Raw genomic sequence first — 18638 nt, 5'->3', positions numbered from 1 at the left:
TTCCCAATCTTTCATTCCACATAGATTGAGCTAGTTCATCCCTCCAAGTGGTCCACTCATCAGATGCTTCAATTGTATTAATATTTTCATGTTGATTCTCCATGTGGAATTCCATTTCCACGTCTAAGGGGTCAGCTTCCATCTCTCTTCGAATGAAATTGTGTATCAAACAACATGCACTAATAATTCTATTGTGAACCCTTAACCGAGTACCACGAATGACTTCTAAGAATTCCCCAACGTCCTTTTAATAGTCCAAATGTTCTTTCAATAACATTACGCACGCTAGCATGCTTAATATTAAAGAGCTTTTCTCGACATTGAGGTGATGGATTGTCACCCTGCCAATCCTTTAGCCAATATCTATATACTCGGTAGGGAGACAAAAAACCATTTCCATTTGTATATCCTCCATCGCACAAATAATAATTACCTAAAAATGTAAACAATAATATAATCATTTTAAATATTATTCTATTTTGATGTAGTAGAAATAGATAAGAGTCTACCTATTATTTAGTATACCCTGAGGTACTTTCAACTCATTTCTTCGTACAACAGCATCTCGCAATATGCGACCATCAGCAGCTGATCCTTCCCAACCAGGTAATACATAAATGAAGTTGAGATTTCTATCACAAACCCCCAAGACATTAGTTGCTATATCTCTTTTCTGTGTTCTGTATCTTGGCTTATATATTGCTTCAACTATAATGGAAATGTAAGTACCATCCAATGCACCAAGACAACCCTATAAGATAAATTCAACTCTAAATACTAAAGGACTATTAAAAATAAAAATAACTTTCACCATAATATTTCAAGTTTGTTTGTAGTAAATCAGATGTTAGATTGTAATTTACCTACCTTAAATCATTTCCATCGATCATCAGTATCATCTTCTAGCACCGGATTAGGTTTAACAAGTAACACTGGAGTTAGTTTAAGAATAGGTCTTAGACATTCATTAAAGGTTCGACTTACACTCCACCCCGATCTAATATAATCAACTTTGACAAACTTGTTCTTCTCGTGATGAGCCAAAATATTTAAGAACATTGCTAACTTTTCAATACTCGACATATTTTTACTGTTAGTCAACCCTCCAATATTCTTGGCTAAAGAGGCTAAAATGTGAAAGACATTTCTATCCACCTTAAGCTTGTCAATACATACAATATCATTGTCACGAATAAGAACATTTAGATGAGACAAGATTTTAGAAATTCTAGCACTCATACAATATCGAATGACCCGCCTAAATCTAGATTGTTTTCTTAATAACATGCATAAAGAACTTTACGCGCAATCATTCAATTTAGGGAAAAGGGTCAAGAATACCCTTAACCTATTGAAAAAGGTTTTAAAATACACTCCATCTACCTTTTGGTCTAAAAATACCTTCACTTTTGTTTTTGGTTAAAAAATACTCCTCCTCCACCTTTTGGTCTAAAAACACCCTAATCCAAATTGAATTGAATTCTTTTTACTAGTTAGCTAATTCTTTTATTTGTTTTAATGATAATATTTTATTTATTTAAATTCTTAATATTAGTTCATCCAAAATATTTAAATTATTTAAGTCTAACTATATTTAAAAATAAATAAAAAATTGTTATGTTGTCAATATTTTTAGTAACAGGGAATAAAGGAAAAGACAAAATCTGACTAATTATATACGTAGCTAATATTTAGGATTTTAGATATGATTAGTAACCGTAAGTAAGAAACAAAGAAAAACTTATTTTTTTTCAAAATTTCGTGATGGGTGTCCTTATTTTGGATCACTGATTCTTCTAAATAGAGAAAAGGGAGTTTTTTTTTATATTATTATTATTATTATTATTATTTTGGGTCAGTGACAACGGTAAATAAGACATAAAAAAAGTGGGTCGTTTTTTTGGTCAAATTTTGTCGTTTTTTTACTCCTTTTACTAAAATATTTGATAACGTAAGAATTTTTTTTAATTTTAAATATAATTAGACTTGATAAGTTTTTAATATTTTGAGATGAGTTAATATTAAGAATTTGAATAAATAAAAAATTATCTTTCAAAACAATTAATTAGTCAAAGAATTTAATTCAATTGAATTTGGGTTGAGAGTATTTTTAGACCAAAAGGTGAAAGGAGGAGTATTTTTAAACCGAAAGCAAAAATAAAGGGTATTTTTAGACCAAAAAATAGATGGAGGATATTTTTGAACCTTACCCTTTTCCGTTCAATTTATACCTTAGGGTAGGATCAGGACTTTTTTCAAACACAAGCAAAAAAATTTCAAAAATTTCTAGTCTCCCAAAAGCAAAACTCCGGTAGACATGCCGTTGACACGGAAAGAAAAAGTTGTATGGTTTCTGGCTGCTTTACTTTTTCACGGCATTGTGGCATTTTGCATTTTCAAGCGTTATGTCCCTATTTTGAATGTATATGTTGGCCAAGCTATAGTTTCTCCAAATTTTGTCAGAGCAATGGAAGCATTTGGATGGTTGGGGAACTTTATCGTAGCTCATATGTTTTCTACCTACTTGACATTAGATACTGCATTATATTTGGCAATTTCTTTCGGCCTGGTTACGTTTTTTTGCTGGCTGATGCTGTTGAGGCCGGTTGCTAGCGACTGGGGAACAGTAATGGCTCAAGCTTGGTCTAAAGCCAAAAAAAAGTTGGATGCCTAAACTTTAATTATTTTTTTATATCTGAGATTCAAGTTATTTCTATTTTTTTAATAAAAAAAGTTTTATTTTTTTATGATCTTAAACTAAAGATATATATATATATATATCAAAATATTTTTTAATCTTGTGGTATTAAACATATTATGTGGAAGTTAAATTTAAAAATTGATCCATAAAAAAGAATCATTCTTTAATGTTTCGAAACTAATTAAAACATTCTTTATTTTTTTATTGTTAAAAAAACCTTAAGACTTTAATCTACCATTTTAGCATGAAGTCTTCTCTTTCCGTAGTGTGTTCCTCCGCACATGGATGATTTTCTCTGAAAACTTGAAGGCCGTGGTTGCAGGGGTCTGATTGGGCGCACTATTGGCGCGTCGCGCCAGACACCAATTTACTGGGGGTCTGATTGGGCACACTGTTGGCATGTTGCGCCAAGTGCTACCCATTTACCGGGGGTCTGATTGGGCGCACACGATATTACTCGGTGATCCAATTGTTTACAAGTTGTTGCTGATTCCCGACACGATTCTCTTGATTTTGGGCATGAATTTTTGGCGTAAATTTTATGTTTTTTTTTCATTTTTTTCCTATTTTTATTAATAAATTACTCATTTTTGGGATCTGCCCAAAAAAAATAAAAATTAAAAAAAATTGTTGAAATTGTTGACTTTAATCAATTACTCATTTTCGGGAATTATCGGGAAAAAAAATTAAAAAATTGTTGAATATAAGGTTACTATATTTATTTGTGAATTTTTGGTGTTAATTATATTATTTTTTTCATATTTTTCCTATTTTTTATTAATCAATTACTCATTTTCGGGATTTACCGAGAAAAATATAAATTTAAACAAAATTGTTAAAAATGGGTCGGGTAGTTTATTTAAAAGGTGGTTGATTTATGGGTCGAAATAGGTGTTTATGGGTCCAAATTGTTTAGGGGCATAATTGATCCCTTTCCATTTTCATATAAATGTCATGTGGTAGGTCAAAATGACATGGCAATTCCATGTGGCATTTAAAGAAATAGAAAATGAGATGGATATGTCCAGCAGACCAACAAATGCCCAAAAGGGCATATCTGTGCGAAAAGTTGGACGGCGAGAGCATGAGTGAGCCAAACTTTAAACGGAGGGAATATCCAAACCTTTTCGAATAGTTTAGGGGCATATTTGACCCTTTTCCCTTTTATTATTTATAGTTTATTATAGGGTGTTTGAATTGACTTAAAAGTTGGTCAAATCTAACTTTGATCAACTTTTAAGCCAATTTTTGACTTATGAAAGTGTTTGCCAAATATAAAAAATAATTTTAAAAATAAGTTAAAAATGACCTAAAATAAGTTGGAAAGTGTTTGACAAGGTAAAAAATAACTTAAAATAAGTTTAAAATGACTTAAAATAAGTCAAAAATCAAAAGTAGGTCGCCCCTACTTTTTATTTTTTGACTTAAAAGTTATTTAAGTTTGAATTTTTATTTTTAACTTAAAAGCTATTCCCTCCGTTTAAAAAAGAATGACCTAGTTTGACTTGGAACAGAGTTTAAGAAAAGAAAAAAGACTTTTTAATCTTGTGGTTTAAATTAAAATTATGTCAAGTATACCAAAATAATTTTAATCTTGTGACCTTAAACATGTCAGGTGGAAAGTTGAAGTTAAAGTGTTTCCAAAAAGGAAAGGGGTCATTCTTTTTTAAACAGACTAAAAAGGAAACTAAGTCATTTTTTTTAAACAGAGGGAGTACTTTTTTAAGCCAGTCCAAACGGGCTCTTAAAAGTTGGTCAAATCTATTTTTAGGTAAGTGTTTTATTTTTAAAAGTGTTTGACAAATATAAAAATAACTTAAAATAAGTCAAAAGTGACTTAAAATAAGTTAGGAATTGTTTGACAAAGTTAAAAGTAACTTAAAATAACTTTAAAATAACTTTAAAAAAAGTTAAAAATCAAAAGTAGGCCTCTCCCTACTTTTTATTTTTTGACTTAAAAGTAATTTAAGTTTGACTTTTTATTTTTTGACTTAAAAATCATTTAAGTTTGACTTATATTTTTTGATTTAATAGCCATTTAAATTTGACTTTTTATTTTTGACTTAAAAATCATTTAAGTTGGACTATTTATTTTTTGACTTAAAAATCATTTAAGTTGAACTTATATTTTTTGATTTAATAGCCATTTAAATTTGACTTTTTATTTTTGACTTAAAAATCATTTAAGTTTGACTTATATTTTTTGATTTAATAGCCATTTAATACCAATTAAAGCTACCTAGACTATTAGAGAGAGAAAAGTAGAATATAAAACACAAATTATGATCCATATTATTAATTAGAAGATGATCTAACTACCATAGATCATTACTACCCAAAATACTAAAAATAAATAAAAAATCATTAGTCAAAAAATCCAATTTATGATTTTTGACTAATGAGTCATAACTGAAAAACTAATTCAAACAAGCTTTAAGAAACAACTATAAATAAAGGTGTTTATTAGAGAAAGTAAAATAAACATTGAACTAATTATAAGAGTATGAGTTTTCTTTCAATGAAAAATATTTTTTCTTCCTTATTGGTTTTATCAATTTTATTATTTATTCAACAAACAAATGTTATTTATTCAACAAACAAATGTCATATAGTTGATGGTGTTGAAAAAAATGATCCTCCAATAAAATTTCATTGTGCATCTGGAAATGACGATTTTGGAATGCATTATCCTAAATTTAACAATGATTTTCATTTCAAGTTCAGGTCAAATCTACTTCGTGAGACGGTGTTCTTTTGTCATTTTTGATGGGGTACAAAAGATGTTGCATTTAAAGTGTACAGAGAGAGCGAAAATTGTGGTGCTGAAGGAGGATATGACTCAGGAATATGTTATTGGTTAATTAAAGAAGATGGTTTCTATTTTGCTCCTAAATATAATCCTCCTCCGTCTGAGTTGATTAGAAAATATGATTGGTAAAAATTAATGTAATGCAAGTACTCATGAAATGAAAAAATTACTTTAATTTTCAGTTTCAAAATTGTGTCACAATCAAAATTCAGTGATTAAAAATTATACCATTGTTTTTAATATGTTCAGGCCTATGTATTGAGTCAAGAACATTTAATAGTTTTAACCATATAAAACCACCAATCGAAAAGGGAAAAAAAAAAAGCAATCATTAAAAGATTTAGCTACCAGTAGTACATGAAGATGAAGTACTTAATAAAGTATTAGTATCATTGAACCTACTAATTTATAGATCGTGACGGAATATAATACGTTAATTGAAATGAAGATAAATAGAATTTTGTGCAAATGATAGAATAATAAAAAACTCTTTCTAAACTTTGTCAAGCCTATCTGCTCATTTGCTTCAAATTAGAGTTTATAGTTTTAAGATCGCACTTTTAAAATACGTGTGGTAAAATATTTCAAATTCAATATCTACTGATTCGTCATTTTTATGATTCAAAGAATTCGCCAGTTATACGACAATTAGCACAAACGTAAGTAAATGATAGCAAACACTATAAAAACCTCCTAAAATGTGAAGAATAACGTATAAACTGATTGAATAAATTAATTCATTTTTTGAATATAAATATTTATTTTGGGTAATATTTAAAGTATAATTTTTTCAGGTGAATTTTCGCATATAGCCATTCAAAAAATAACTTAATGATTCGTAGCTACGTGTTAGAGGAGGAGAGAGAGGCAGAGAATGGAGAGAGGTGAATTGTATATCTATATTTGTCCCGAAAATTCTAATTTTGGCCCGTTAATTACTCGGATTTTTATCCGTTTTACTCCGAAAATTCAGGATTAGGATTTGTTTTTTATATACAAAAACATTTTTTGTATATAAACTGAAATGTAGATTGATTGATTGGTTGATCTGTTTTTTATAGGAGAATTTTGGGGTTTATTTTTAGGGTTTTTGGATGAGGATTTAAGGGGAAAGATTTGATTTTTTGAGGATTTTGGACCAGGTAGTACTAAAAAAGAAAGAGCATTTGCAAGCTGGGAAAAAGAAGGTAATTGGGTTTTGTTTGAATTATGGAGAAAGGGTTTGTTTTGGTTTGGTTGAATTTAGTTTGTTTGCTTGAATGTTTGCTAAGTAATACTTCAATTTAACTCCTTGATAATGTTAATGAACTGAATTCCGAAAAAAGGTTTTATTTTGGTTTGGTTTGGTTGAATTCACTCTATTTACTTGAATTTTTGCTAATTAATAGTTCTATTTAACTGGTTTAGAATGTTAATGAGCTGAATTCTACTGGAAATCTTAGTAGTTGAGTTGGTTGACTACCTGAATTTTTGGGAGTTTGATTTTCACCTTGTAATCCCTTTCCTGATTTTCCCTTTTAAGAAAAAGAGTTGGATTCGTAGTGGCTTAGTTGGTTGACTAGCTGGACTTTTGTGGGTTACCTTGTAATCCCCTCCCCGCTTTCCCTTAATAAAAAAAAGGACCTGAATTCTATTTTTCGGAGAAGGTTTTATATGAGTGGCATTCTACTTGGAGTTAGAAATAATGAGTGGTTGTAATTTGTAGTGTCTTTTGAATTGTTATAAGTACCTTTAGATAGTTATCATCTACTCGAAGTGATGGACGGACTCCCTATGTATTTTCAAGAATGTGAAGAAAAAAATTGAGGTGCACTGTCTATTTTATCCCTAATCATCCATGAACAAAGATTACTACTTGAATTTTGATTTGTGAAATCAGTCTTTAATCAAGATGGGAATGGCGTGGCCCCATCCTCACCCCATCAGTAAATTCTAGTGTTTTACTTGGAGGCAATTTCATGGAGTAAATATCTCAAAAGATCATTCAAGTATGTGATCCCCCACCCCAACTGGAATTGGACATGGATGAGGCTGAGATCCCCCCCACCCCACACAAATTATTCCCTCTTTTTCTTCCTTAGTTAACCTGAGAAGTTGTTTTCTTAATTAAGAAAAAAGAACCATTTCTTTTTTCCCCACCTTGCATAAGTTTTCAAAAAATTATTTCATCTAAATATTGGATACTAGTTTTTGAATATCCCTTCCATAGTCCTGTTACTGTGGTTTTTTGATAAATGGAATAAAAGATGTTATAAAATCATTTAAATTAAACAATATATAATAAAGGGAAATTTATTTAAATCATAAATTTTTATGTTAATAATAATTAGGTTAAGAAAATAATTATTAAAAATAAAATAAAATAAAATAAGAGAAATAAACATAATATTATAAACTTTAAGGGAAGTAAGTATTACAAAACTAAACTTGAAGAGTAGTTTGTGCAATTATCTCTTTATCTTTTGGTTATAATGATTTTCTAGTATCAATAAAATCAGTCTATTTAACGAATCCGTTAGTTAAGATCTGGCCTTGAGGGAAGGACAGTAAATTCAGCAGTGCCCATAGTGTACCCCTATGATAGGAAAATAACCCTTACTCTAACAACCACTTTTTCAAGAAGGGGAGGAAGTGACAACAGACGTTATTTCTGAGCGAAAACTGAAAATGCATCTTACCATAAGCCATTTCTAATTTTTGTCATTTCTTTACACATCGCTCTGAAATTTTATTCATATAAAAGATAAGGTAATCACAACCAAAGTTGGGATTAGTTTAATAAGGTATTCTAATCCTACATAATGTAGCTGGAAAAGTTCGTAACTTCTAACATGTGACAGACACCTCTTTTTTGTGCAGACAAACTCTGTCCAAACAAAAAGATAAACGATAGTGTTGTCCCAATTGAAATCTGCAAATTAGGTTGTCGATGCATGATTGTTTTAGTGAAATTGGAATTACTGCAGAGAGAGTGGAAGCAAACAATATGAAGAAGAGTAATAAATTAACCTGACCTTTAGGTATGAACTGTAATCATACTTCGTGTATTTCAAATGATATTATAATGAATAGGTATTTTGAGATCGAATTTTTTATTGAACGCATGTAACATCCAACAGAAGGAATTTAGCACTTATGAGGTGTGAGCGTTTCAAGTTCAGTATAGAATTGCCATCAACAATAGTTTGTAAGTAGTTACAGTTGATGTATATTGTAGAGACCTGATAAATGGAATTGTCATTTGAATTAGATAGAAAACTAGCAATTACGCATTCACACATAAGTAGTTAATAAGATACAAACATTGGTTAAGCAGTAAATGCACACATTTTTTAGTTACATAATTCAGAAAGACGTCTATTTTTTAACGGTTTTTGGTTTCTTCAGTTTGACTTGGGCCGCTCCCTCTGTCGTTTTCTTGGCCCTCTTTTTGTACATCCTCACTGATTTGACTTCATCATCAACAATAATTGGTGCTTGCTCTTCAGCTTGATGTATTTCTTCAGCAATTATGCTCCGTCTGTGGTTTGAGTCATTCATATCAATTCGCACAAGGAAGTTGAATTGCTTGTCTTTACTCAACACCAATTTGCGGTAGTAATAACATTCTTCCCTCTTGATAATATGTAAACAATTGGATATGTTAGTTGGAAAGGTTTCATTAAGATAGTGTCACGTAGGCCGAAAAGGGGTAGAATATTATATATAAAATAAATTCGGGAGGGTAATAGAACCTTAGTAAAGATTAGGTGTGTCTCAGAAATTTTGGGCATAGGCTGGGGGTACCTATGCATTCTCCCTTTATTTTATGGCTGGCGTTGGTGAGATTGAATTGGAAGACGGAGAGGACAATGCAGTGAGTTCAGCTGTATAACATGTTGCTTAGAGAGCGACATTGGGCACTTGTTCATCACCTTGCTATCACAGCCTTTGGATATTGTATCCACTTGTTCTAATTTAGCTTGTATTCATTCTCCGTGATATTACGTGTATTTATTCACTCTTGTATTATTCGTGATAAAAAAATAATACATAGAAAGAGATCAAGAAAATATACAACAATATAATATAAAAAGAAAGGTGAAAAATACAAAATACAAATAGTGAGAGACGGGGATGAGAAGGAAGGATGCGATAAAGAGAGAAGGACGATGAGAGAGGAGAGAGATGTAAACGGAATTAGGAAAGAGAGACTAAAAAAAGTAAAGTATTGTTATAATAAAATGTAATTTTTTTAAGTACAACTATATAAAAATACATAACTGTTACGCCGTAATTTTATTATCTTTAGAAAAATCACTTTTTGAAATGTTCTAAGTATAAAACAATTTGAGAAAAATACTTAGAAAAGAGTCACCACTTAATTATTTTTTTTAGAAATTAAGAAAACTTATAATTTTCAAAGATTTAAATAGAAAAAATCATTTGAAACTACCAAAGAGGGTTCGGGGTTCAATTTACACTTCGAGAAGGGTTTAAGCATTCGAAATGCCCGCTAACATGCGATTGACCTGCGACTTGACTAAAATATAATTGACTATTTTTAGAGAAAAAAATTATAATATAACATGCGGTTGACCTGCGACTTGACTAAAATATATTTTGACTATTTTTTAGAAAAAATGATTTAACATAAGAATAATAATTTACCATATTTGGTTAACTTTGAGAAAAATAGTTAAACAAATGACACATTTTATTTTTTAGAGAAAGAGATCCAAAATGAAACATTTGACTCGAAATACAAGTGATTAGAATATTAATAAAACTAGATTAATTAGAATTTATTTAATTCATTTTTGAAATAATAATTTAAACCAATTTAATAAATTAAAGCATAAAAATCATTTTAAATTAATTGACTAACCTTTTTGAGAAAATGACTAAGTAAGTATATATTTTTTTTATTAATTGAAAAGGTTTTGACTAACATTTTTTAAGTTTATTTGAGAAAAGTACTTTAACTTAAAAACAATTTTAAAATGAATAAACTATGATTAAGTGAAAAGCATTAAAGAACACTTTCCTTTTTCTTTTTCTTTATTTTAAACAAAAGATTCAATTTACTTAAAGTGATAAAATTTGACCAACTACTTGCTTGATAAAATAAATCGACACAAAAAGAAATGTATTGAAAATGAACCAACACAAAGAAAATAACTCATCTTTTGGGGAATCTAATTAAGTTAGTTAACAATTCCAAAGTTAGAGTTAATAAATAATAAACAATAAATAATCACAATCAATAATTTAAGAGTAAGGGAGAAATTAAATTTGGGCTTTTCTTGGGCCAAATTCACAGCAATTTTTGGAATTTAACTCAATTTTCGTTTTTGTATATATCTGTTGTATATCAGTGTATATCGAATGTATACAGACCATTTTTCTGCTTTCTGAGACCTGTAACCAACTCCAAAGACTTGTTATTCAATTTATCAAGGTTGGCTGACTCGATAAAAGAATTTTGGGCCTTTATGGCCCTCTCAAAATGCGAAGGGAAAAAAGATGGAGTCCAAGATGAACTCGAGTTGATGTCACATGTATTAAAAGTAAAGAGAAAAGGAATTAGTGAGGGATTTTGAACAATTCATGTATATAATTATGTATTCGACTAGAGATAATTGTGATATAACTCATTCAAGACACTTACAAATTACTACAAGTATCAACAGAGAACATATAGGCATCAGAAGCATCACTAATGCTCACCAGGTGATTCATATACTCCTACCAATAATTCCATCTTGACAAGTTAATGCACATCTCATGCTTAATCAATTAGAGAATTGAAACGGAAGGAAATTATTCACGCACTTAAGTAAAACATCTTTTAAATAACATGACAAATACTATATTTCCTGATTTCAAAAACTCATTAGAAGCACAAGTATGAACAAATGTTGAAGGACTTAATATTCAAAGCAAAATATTTAATAGCACTAATTGAGATAAAAACAGATCTAAAGGATTAAGGCACTAGTGATTAAATTGAATATTGGAAAATAGTGAACACAAACAGATGCGGCAAACTTGAATGGAGAAAAGAAAACAAAAACAGAGCAAATGTCATATGAGAAAACGGAAACAAAGCCTACACTCCTAAGTAGACTCAACAAAGTAACCAAATAAAAGGGATCAAAACGAGTAGTAACAGACACAATACAAGAACCCAAAAAGAGTAGTAAAGGCGGCACATGAACTCGAAATGTTTATATGTTAATTCATTCAGTCAACTCGAGGTGAAAGAATAAAGGATAAGATGTCAAATATTAAGCAATAACACAGATTCATATTGAACAGGAGCAAGCTAGGAGCAAGCTAGGACCAAGAACTCCTATTATCCAACATCAACAAGAAGAACAACATGTGAGACAAACAAAGGGCATTTGAAAGGGATAAAATCGATAGAAAATTCATAAGAGGAGGTCGAAAATTTCATTCTATTCATAGACACAACATTAACTAACAATATTAACTACAAGCATAAACACAACATTAACTAACAAGAAATTAAAATCAAGAGGACATTTACCTTTTTTGGAGCAGCGACTGGGCGAACGAGTTGAGGCGAGCTATTTCACCACCACGTGAAAAGAACTCCAACAAAAGTTTCCGATGACAGAGAACAAACAGCTTAAGACGAAAGCTCGAGATTCAAAAAATTTAACTTAGCACTATAGAAATCAAAATTCTTTTTCTGAACCTATATCACTATGTTTTTCCTCTATTCCATGTCTCTTCCCCCCTTAAACGCATAGAGAAACCAATCTTAAATAGATGAAGAATAGGGTTGATTTTTTAGGGGGAAAACGGATGGATTGGAAGAATTTCAATTCGAAATTCAAGTTCTCTTTTGGATAAGGTTGCTGGATTTCCGCGATTTGGTGGGATTTTCGGACGTTGATGGACTGTTGGATTTCACACGCAAGGAAGAAGAAGAAAATGTGCAGGGGGTGGGGTCGGTTTGGTGTTGTTTGGAGTCGTTGCTAATTCCGTGATTTTTGAATTTATCGCGTGAAGAAGAAGAAGACCAGTATGGGCAGTGGGGTCGGGGTATTGTTGGAATCGCTGGTTTGCTGGGCTTCAATTTCTGGGTTTCTTCGCGTTGCTGGACTACTGGAGAAGAAAAGGAGGACGCAGGGATGGGGGTCGTTTGGAATTGTATTGTTGTACGTTGTTGCATTGTATTGATTGAAAAGTGGGCTGAAGAGGTGGGCTTCTGAAGGTATTGAATTGGAATTGGGCTGAAAAATAGGCCCAATTTTGAGTCTTAGATGGGTTTAAGGTATTTGACTAATAACCAAATAAGATGAATTAATATAAATTAATTAATGAGTTTCTTAATCTTAATGAAATAAAATAATCGACTTAATTATAAAATAATAAATCCAAAAATGTAAACCATTATATAACTAAACTAATTAGTAAAATATTTAAACAAAACAAAATCTTTTTGAGACGATTTTCAAATATTCATAAAATGTACTAATTATATAAAACATATATATTATCTAAAAATTATAAAAAGTGATAAAACTATTTAAAATAACTTGCAAACTACATTTATTTTATTTTTATTTTTTAAATTTTTTATAAAACTAATTATTTTAAATCATTTAAAATTTGAGAAGCTCGAAATGATTACTTTATATATTGGAGGTCCAAAATTGGGTGTCAACAATAACATATGGATGTTATATCATGTAAAATTTCCTTTATATATTTTAGGCATAACCCATCGGTGACCCCTTAAAATTGACACGAAATTTCATTTAGACACCTTAACTGGACGATGTTCATTTTAGACACCTTATGTTGGCTCCTATTGTGTCATTTTGACATAGTAAATGTAATACACTCGTTGACCGCGTGAAAACCTTATATAGTAAACTTTTAAATTTTTTCTTCTTCTTCTTCATTTTAAGCCACCATTTTTGCAAACTTAAACATTCAACAATGGTTAATAAATATAGTTACAATAAGATGATGAAAAATATTTTAGAAATTTAAGAATAGACCTATTTCGAGATTTAGTATTAAATTATTCATGGACCGTGTGTAAGTGCGTGTGCGCCCAGATGTTATGCAAAAAAAGGGATTTGGACAAAAGAAATCAGGGGAGGAACGGGGGTGTCTGCAAGTGGATAGGTATTTGGAGAAGGCAGTGTGGGGTGGGAGCGGGGGGGGGGGTATGAGTGGATTTTATTTTATTTTTTGGGGTAAAATTCCATGTTATTCATTCATTGGTCACTTTTTATTTTTATTCAAAATTCATTATTTAAGAATTGCTTTTGACACAAATGACAAGTGTCATCATTTAATTTGTCACTTTACATGTCATTTGCGAGTGTAATACACACACCTCATATAATTTTGTTGATTGAAAAAAAAAAGTATCAAAATGACACAATTGAACTCTACATGAGGTGTCTAGAATGAACATCGTCCAATTGAAGTGTCCAAGTGAAATTTCGTGCCAATTTTAAGGGACCACCGATGGGTTAGGCCTATATTTTAAAATACATGAAGATATCAATAAATCTCCTCGATCTTCTGATTTAATATAATTTTTTTAGATTTTGGTATCTAAGGTCTTTCCAAAAAATTGATTACTACTTCCGCCATCACTAATAATGGAAAAGAAAAATAAGTAGCTAGTCTTTCCTGTTTACTGAGGTGAACCCATGTGTATAGGTGGGATGCACGTGTATTCATTAACTTTAGAAAAAAAAAATATATGTATATAAAGAGAGAAACTGTTTTTCAAAAATAGTAATTAATAACTTCATATATAGTTAGTCTTTTCATTTAGACGTCAAATTAAGTTTTGTTTTAATTGAACACTTCTATCTCTTAATTAATAAAATGTTGCGATAGAACATTTTCAGTTAAATTTTGGATTTTGTTTGTGTTTGTTCGTTCGTTCTTATTTATTTATTAGTAGTTAAGTTAACCATGTAATTAGAGAGAAGTATCAAAAGCACTCCTAAACTTGGCGCAAATTATTAGTTTCATCCCTAAACTATTGACAGCCTTAAAAACACCTCTTTACTTGACTAATTGAAGCTAAATACATCCCCGAACTTCGCAACATTAGTGAAAACCCCTAAATTCTTGTCAAGTTTAGGGGTGTTCTCAACACTTCTCTCGACTTTTATTAAGAATTTCATGCTCCTAAAAGGGTTTGAGACCACTTGCTATTTCATGTATTGGGAGTGTATCGGGGGTGTATCTGAGTTAAGTTAGTCAAGTAGAAGGTTGTTTTTTATACTTCTCTCATGTAATTATATTGTGTTATTTAATTATATTGAATTCGCCTTGATAAGTCATAAAATTCCGAACATTTTCTACTTAAGGTTGATGTGTGTGACTAAAGAGATGAAATCTTTTATATGATTAACTTAAATTACTAGTAGATAAATAAAAACACATGTAAAAAGAATATTGAAATTTAAATTAAAAGTGTCTAATTGAAATTTTTATATACTTATAATAAAAGGGGGAAACAATTAACCAATTGTAAAGCAAATATAACTTGGCATCTTAAATAAACAATTTAGATTTTTGTTAATTAAAAAAACACAAAAGTTGATGAATTTCCCATACTAGAAAGGAAAAAAAAAGAAGACAAAACTTTCATAAATAGCAATATTAGTATTCGTTTATATGTAAAAAAGGAAGAAAAAAGAGTATTCTAACAAAGTCAAAGAAATGGATGTTAATTTTTATTTTTATTTTTTTGGAGCCACGTTTCAAGTAAGTTGGAGACTTTATTTTCTTTGTAAAAAAGAATATAGATGCAAATAATATACTAGAATTATTTTTTACGTATAACGTAAATTACTCTAACATTATATATTATATAATTTCATTATCTTGATAAAGGACACCTATTTTGGATCTTAGCCACAAACCTTAATGACTTGATCTTTATAAAATTGTTAATATTTGATCATATTCCGATCAGAGGCGGAGCTAGGTGGGGTTCATGGGTTCGGACGAATCCACTAGCTTTTTTCGTAGACTCCTATATTTGTATTACAAAATTAAATAAATATATGTATATTAACATGTGAACCCCAAACAAAAAAGGCAGTGGCGGAGCTAGAAATTTTACGAGGAAAATTGCACAACAAAAGCTCGTTTTTATTCACGAAATTAAAATATTGACTTCACTTTTGGAGTTCTAAATAATCTTTATAAAGTTGTTAATATTTGATCATATCCCGACTCTATGATAATGTATTCTCAAAAGTGAAGTCAATATTTAATTTCGTGAATTAAAATTTTAAAGATGTTTTTAACATATATATGGACTTCTGGCTATCATGCTTCGGAATATTTCTTACTTAGACTTTTCGAATTTAGGTTTATCTTTTTCACATTTCAACTAAACTAAACGATTATTTTTTTCTCTTTTTTTTTTCTCATTTAAACAACTAGAACAAGATTTGGTGACTTGATTATCAAAAGTCTTTTGTTTTTGGTACATAAATTACATTTTCTCTACCTAGAAATACCTAAATGTTGAAGAATTGTCTGTTTAGTAAGTAAAATATTCCAAGACCAATAGTACCTCCAATACTTTAATTATTATTTGATCATATATCAACTATTATTTTGAAGAAAAAAAAAAGTAAACGCTATGATAATTTAGTGGTAATATAAACACATTTCTAAGATAGCAAAAGTATACATCCCAACTAAAGTGGAAACACAAGGAATTATGTTTGAATCAATGGAACGAATTCTCATCGGCACACGATCTGTTGGTCAATTCTTATTATTACTATTCTATTTTATAAGAAGTTCATATCAATTTTCAATAACTTGCTAAATATTACCGTGCAATAATCGTCATCTACCTTTGCTCGGGACTTTATTGTTTATATTTCGTGTCAAAAATACTAAACTAGTTAAACCCATGCTCCCTCTGGTGGTCAAAGTTTCAGGTGAATACAAAATCATAATATTCAAACAAAGATTCTTTGTCAATAATGTATCCCATGTTTTCAGCAAAGATTGTAGGCCCCTTAATAGCTGGCAAAATATGTACAAAAAATTGATGTATAATACAATAACATTTCCCCCATGCTACCCCCCCCCCCAAACCACCACACACACAAACAACATTTTTTAAAACCTACATTTTATTAGATAAATTTCGAAACGTATAATTTCTATGCACCGTCGATAAATGATATATAAGTTTTAAACCTATAACCACACATGATACTGTGATTTGAAAAATAAAAGAACAACCTGCTATAAATGATTATCACGACAGTGTATATAACTTAAATTCCATTTAAATTTTAAATGAAGCCCCATCCCCCACCTTGATCAGAGGCTCCAAAATGATGTACATGTGATTTTTGGAATATGTGAATTTATTCCCCAATAGACACACTGTCATTCATTCATGTCAATATCTTGAAATGTGACTTATCCAATTCTTTCTTTTTCACATAAGGCATCTTTCACAGTGTGTATTAATAATTGATCAATTGATGCAAGAGCCACAAAACAAAAATAAGTACAAAACTTTCTTTGCATCATTTAGTGCCATCATTTCACATTGCATGGTTGGAGCCTCTTTTTTTTTAAAAAAAATCATGTTGTCCCATACTCCATTCTTATTGATCTAAGACACCCTTTAATGCATTTTGTTAATGTATTGTACCAAGTTTTTTGTTGTTTGTATTATTTTTTTTGATGATTTAGAAATCCCCTAGAGTCGGTCGCGCATGGTTCAAAGTTCGATAGTGACTCCGTTCATCCATACTTCTCCACTTAAATATCAGACTTTTGTTTGCATCATGTTCTAACCTTACTCTCAACTATTAGGCTTTAGATCTTCAAATTTTAGAAGACTCCACCTAATTTTGAAAAAAGAAGTTTCCTTACCTAAGATGTGTACTTATCCCACCCCCACCCCCCCACACACACTATCTATATATACACATAGAACTAGTGTACTACTAAAAGTATAGGAGACTTTAGGGATTATAAGAAATGGGAAGTTTTCAAACCAAGGACAAAAGCCAACCAAAAGACAAAGTGGTTGAAGTGTTGAAGTACAACGTAAGGTTTCTTCAAGGTGAGGTGAATGAAATAATGTGTATGAGGGAACATGAGAGTCAAGTTAATGCACAAGAGATGATCATATTTGCATTGAAAGAAGGAGAATGGAAGAAGGAAAAGAAGAAGCTAAAAGAGGAAGTGAAGAAGTTGAAGAAAAAATTGGAAGAAAAAGAAGAAGAAGAAGAGAAGTGTAAAGGAATAGAGAATTTGAGTGTTAAAGAAGATAAAGAGTGGCATCAATTAGCAACAAGTTATTTGTTAGAGCAAATTAGGAATGAAGAAGCTAGAAGAGATGAAGCAATTGAGAAATGGAAACAACTTTATTTTGCTATCAAGATTGAGCTTGATGAACTTATTCATAGGACAAATCAAGGTACGTTTAAATTTCATCAGCTAGTCACTCAATGAACAGTTGTTATGTCAGAAAGTCAGTTTTTTTGTCCTTCTAATGTGTTTGATTTGCTTGACTAGGAAGAGGACTATGTTGGAAAACAGGAACAAATGGAATTATTAGAGGAGATGCATAGAGAGTTGAAAGAAAAAGAGGAAAATATTGCACTTCTAAAAGAGGAAATAGCTTCAAAGGAACAACAAGAACTCAAGAGAGAAAGGGAAGTTGACATTTTAAGGCAAAGTTTGAAAATCATGAGCTATAATATGAAAGCAACAAACTTTTCTAAGAATCTTTCAAAAAGCTTGCATATGTAAAATGTAGTACTAGTTTTTTTTTCCGCCCAATGTTCATTATCTGTATTGGAGCGTGATTCAGCATAAAGTGAAATTAGAACTCCTTGTCGAGATATTCACTATACTCATAGTTTGAATCTCGAGACCTCTGATTAAGGGAAGAACTATTTTATCTATTAGTCAAAGATCTAGGTAGTAATGATACTATTGGTTAGTAGAATATAGAATTAGTGGTAGTCCTCTAGATTGTATGTTTCTTTCATGTCATTTCTTTGTTGTTTGTGAAGTGTAATTTTTTTTTCTATTTTTAGTTCAAGGCAATTATTTTTAGTCCTCTTGTTTTCATTGTTCTATCAT

The 18638-nt window shown here is 30.4% G+C and overlaps 1 protein-coding gene and 1 long non-coding RNA gene across 2 annotated transcripts; one reads left to right on the top strand and one right to left on the bottom strand.

The window, feature by feature from the left end:
- Positions 1–8735: 8735 nt before the first annotated feature.
- Positions 8736–12664, bottom strand: LOC107059029 (uncharacterized). Its single transcript, XR_001472477.1, has 2 exons — positions 12043–12664; positions 8736–9125 (listed from the first exon to the last, which is right to left on the bottom strand). It is a non-coding gene; the product is annotated as an uncharacterized lncRNA (long non-coding RNA).
- A 4799-nt stretch (positions 12665–17463) lies between these two features.
- Positions 17464–18626, top strand: LOC102586432 (golgin subfamily A member 6-like protein 2). Its single transcript, XM_006340838.2, has 2 exons — positions 17464–17967; positions 18066–18626. Exons 1-2 carry the CDS (start codon positions 17526–17528, stop codon positions 18119–18121), a joined length of 498 nt encoding a protein of 165 aa, XP_006340900.1. The 5' UTR covers positions 17464–17525; the 3' UTR covers positions 18122–18626.
- The last annotated feature ends 12 nt before the right edge of the window (positions 18627–18638 follow it).

Source organism: Solanum tuberosum, unplaced genomic scaffold, assembly GCF_000226075.1.
Source record: "Solanum tuberosum cultivar DM 1-3 516 R44 unplaced genomic scaffold, SolTub_3.0 scf00020, whole genome shotgun sequence".
In the NCBI taxonomy this organism is placed as follows: domain Eukaryota; kingdom Viridiplantae; phylum Streptophyta; class Magnoliopsida; order Solanales; family Solanaceae; genus Solanum; species Solanum tuberosum.
This window is presented reverse-complemented; position numbering and strand designations above follow the sequence as displayed.

Coding starts and splice junctions, on each gene's coding strand:
- LOC102586432 (XM_006340838.2), top strand. CDS start 17,526: ATGGGAAGTTTTCAAACCAAGGACAAAAGCCAACCAAAAGACAAAGTG. Junction 17,968..18,065: donor TATTCATAGGACAAATCAAG/GTACGTTTAAAT, acceptor TTGCTTGACTAG/GAAGAGGACTATGTTGGAAA.